We start from the raw sequence: 3,747 nt of genomic DNA on the forward strand, positions 1-3,747 counted from the left end.
GGACTACAACTCCCATCATCCCTGAGCTCTGGCCTTGCTAGCTAGGGGTGATGGGAGTTGTAGTTCAACAACATGTGGGGACCCACAGGTTGAGAAAGGCTGGAAGCCTGTTTCCTCAATAAAGGCAAACAGGTCTCCCATTTTCAGCATCAGCGGAGAAAACCTCCACGAAACAAAATCCAGAGGTAGAAAGACCATAAGCCGTCCTGGCTTTGCAGCTGCCTTCTTTCTTACGGACACCGCTGCCGCCAAAACCTCCACCCATCTCTAGGGCTGGGGAGGTCTGTCTTTGGAGGGGAAAGGAAAGGCCCCCTGGAACCGGAAGCTCGCTCTGCATGTGTCCCTCTACTGCTATTTCTAACTCTATGTGCTTCTTGCTCACCCCGCGTCCTTCCACCCCGGAAACTTCGCGAGCCGCTCCGGCCCCTTCGGCCTCTCTGCTGCCTTGCCTCCCGTCACGTGGCCGGCGACGGGCCTCTCCCGCCCTCGGCGCTCGCTGCTCTATATATTCGCCCCTCCTAAATATACTACGTCACGTGATTTTCTGCAGGGAGGCTGCCGGCCGCGGGTTGGGCAGAGCCGGGTGGCTGCGGAGGAGGAGAGATGGCGGCGGCGGGCCCTGGGAAAGAGGAGCAGCAGCCGCCGGAGCCCCCACCGCGAAGAGGGGGTGAGCCTGCCCGAGGTATGGGGAGGAGAGTGTTATGGGGAGAGGCAAAGCACTGCAAATTGGGGCGGAGGGGCGGCGGGAAGCCTCCTCTCTAGTGGGAGAGCATGAGAATCTGGGTGGATCAGACAGAGAGAATCCACCCAGCGCCCATCCCTCTGTATGTCTGCTCAGACTTAAACCCCCGCGGAGATAAATGAGGGTTTTGCTCATTTATGCACTGACCATGGGGTATGTGGGTCCGGGGTGTGTGTGTGTTTGTGTGTGTGTGTTTGTGTGTGTTAGTATCCCGCTTCCGGTAGTGGTCCACCCCATTGAGTGAAGTCCGTGGGCATGCCAGGGCATGCAGCTGTACTCTATTTATTTATATAATTATTTTGGGGGCGATTTTATTTAACATTTGCTTATTTATTTTAAATCTGCCCTTTCGCCAAGAAGCACGTGGCGGCGCCATACAAGTTTCTCTTCCTACCCCCACCCCGCGCTCCAGCCTAACGGTGGGCAAACTGGTTCTTACTGGGAAGCCCAAAAGTTAGGGTCTGAAGACAAGGGCATCTGATCATCTGTTTTGTCGTGTCCCCCCCCCCCCGCGGCTAGTATTTCACCTAGCTATCGCAGTTGGTGTGCAGATCTGTCCTCTGTGAGAGTTTACCTAGCTCCTTGTGTTATCCCTGATAAACGAGTCATTCATGTAAAGTTGGTGGTCCTTGCCCCTGGTCAAAGAAAGTGAGGCATTTACCACCAGGGGTTTGCCTGGCACCATCTTTTTTGCTTTTCACCCAGGCTTTTCAAACAGCTAGTGTCTGGTCCTCTTAATTTTAAAACCCATGTTCCTATTGTTTTGTGTTGCCTTTTAATCGTTTTGTTTGTTTTCTGGGGTGCCTGGACAACTTAGCATTATGGGGCTTCTGTGTAAATGTATATAATGAAAGGCAAGTAGATGCCTCCTTGAACTTTACCGCCTAAATTTAGATCCATGTGGGGGTGGCTGAGGCAAGCAGTGAATGTGAGCAAAATGCTCTCGCACATAAGAGGCTTTGTTTTGTTCAGGGATGCACATTGAACATTGTGTCAGACTTAACCGTTATGGAGGAGTAGCGGAATTGTTCAGTGTAGCAAAGGAGGTTTCTTATATTTTAGTCAAACAACTCTTTGCTCTGTGTGAGCTGGGTTAGTTAGAGTGTGGTGTTGATAATGTCAAGGTTGTGGGTTCAGTACCCTTATGGGACCGCTGCATATTCCTGCATTCCAGGGGGTTGGACTAGATGATCCTTGGGGTTCCTTCCAATTCTATGATTCTCTGCAGGCAGATGAGTGGATAAATTGTCTGGTCTCAGGCAGGGAGTTTGCCTAAGATACCTTATGGGGAGCTGTGGTGGGATAGTGAAGGAAGCGTGGAATGATTATCTGTGTAAATGTGCTGTAGAATACAAACAAAGCATTTAGGAAAGGGACTGAGAAGCTCCGATTTCCTCATCCTAATCTTGTACATAAAGTGGTGGCTCAAGAGGTGGCTTCAAATCCCATTTCAGCTAATGACTACAGGCCACTCTATACAATATACTTGCCATGTGGACCCAGATTTAAAAAATCAGCCTGCCGTTGCTCTGTGCTTTTTCCACATCACTCTGGAAGGTTGCTCCAAGCCAGCTTCTTGTGATTGGTGTAACGTGTAGACCTCGTCTGTCTTGGGCCCAACACTTTTGTCTCAAGCTTTAAACGAGAAACAAAAGCTGTCACCTGAGTCAGCCACTGTAAAGATGAATGACAGAGCAGTAAAAAACAAGAAGTGCCACGCAAATGATTAGTCATAACGATAAAAAAACACATTTATGAGAAACGGGAGTCTGCTCAGGGAAACGAAAGGCAAATGGGTTTGTTTACCTGGGGCAGTAGAGGAGGAAAGTCTTGTGAGCTTCTCCTGAGCTTCAGGGAGTCTCCTGCTTCCATCTCCAGGAGAAGTGGGGAGTGGTCCCAGTGTGTAAGAGCGGATGGGATCTGGGGCTCTTGTTTTCTCTAGTAGGATAGAGAGTCTTCTGTGTCAGAGCATCATAGTAGGGAGAGAGAAAACTTTTCCTCCTCTTATTATGGCATGGGGGCCAGGGAGTTGTCCTGTTAAACTGAAAAGTAAAATGCTTTGGGAAAAAGAACGTTCAGACAAAAAGTACAGCTTCACACAGTGCATGATTAACTTATACCTTTCACTGTCGTAAGATGTGATGATGTCTGCTGTGGCTTTAAAGCGCAAGAAAGTAAATTCACGGAGCATTTTATTATGATGGAACCTATGTGCCCAGAGGCAGTATGTTGCTGAGTACTAGTTGCTGGGACGTTACACTCAAGGAATGAACCCACCCAGAGGACCCTATGATAATCTTCTGAGGCCCTTCTTCATGTGATTCCTGAGAGGTCCAGAGGGTGGCCTTTTCTGTGGTGGCTCCCCATTGGTGGAATGCTCTCCCCAGGGAGGCTTGCCTGGCACCTTTATTACATATCTTTAGGTACTGGACGAAAATGTTTCTTTTCAACCATGGGTTCGACTGATTAACATTCTATGGATTTTAAAATGTGTTTGTGGGAGGGGGTGTTATTGTTCCGTCTTTGTTTCTGTTTTATTATGTATTTTGTACTTTGCTGTTGCGAACTGCCCTGGGAACTTGAGATGTAGGGTGGTGTACAGATTTTTAGTAAAGAATGATAATAAAGGAAGGCTCTTGCTCCTGTGCCCTGTTTGTGGGCTTTGACGGAGCATCTGATTGGCTGCTGTGGGAAGCAGGAATGTGGTTCAGATTGGTGTTGTTAAAGGGGGCTGCCCTATACCTAGGGACCATCTCTCCTCTGCCTTGCTTATTTTCACGTCATGCTTCTATCCCTTCCAGGCTCCAGATCAGATCAGATTCTTCAGACGGGAACTGTTCTTCTCAAGGGGTGAGTGCTCAGAACGGAAACATATCTGCAGGAAATGTCTGGAAGCTCACATGTACTGCAGTGGTGGGGGACCAGTGCCCCACCCCGGTGTTCTCATGCTCCCAGCATTTATCAGCCCAGTAGCACGTTTGGGGGTTGTGGAAGTCATAATCTCA

The 3,747-nt window shown here is 49.1% G+C and overlaps 1 protein-coding gene across 1 annotated transcript in view; it reads left to right on the forward strand.

Annotated features, from left to right (window-relative positions):
- The first annotated feature begins 485 nt into the window (after positions 1-485).
- The window catches only part of BAX (BCL2 associated X, apoptosis regulator), an 11,885-nt gene continuing 8,623 nt past the window's right edge, over positions 486-3,747 (forward strand). The window contains exons 1-2 of the mRNA XM_082196016.1: positions 486-682; positions 3,544-3,592. Coding sequence (XP_082052142.1) covers positions 604-682; positions 3,544-3,592 — 128 coding nt within the window. The 5' untranslated portion in view covers positions 486-603. The remainder of the gene's footprint in view (positions 683-3,543; positions 3,593-3,747) is intronic.

Source organism: Podarcis vaucheri (genome assembly GCF_965113315.1).
Source record: "Podarcis vaucheri genome assembly, chromosome: 13".
In the NCBI taxonomy this organism is placed as follows: Eukaryota; Metazoa; Chordata; class Lepidosauria; order Squamata; family Lacertidae; genus Podarcis; species Podarcis vaucheri.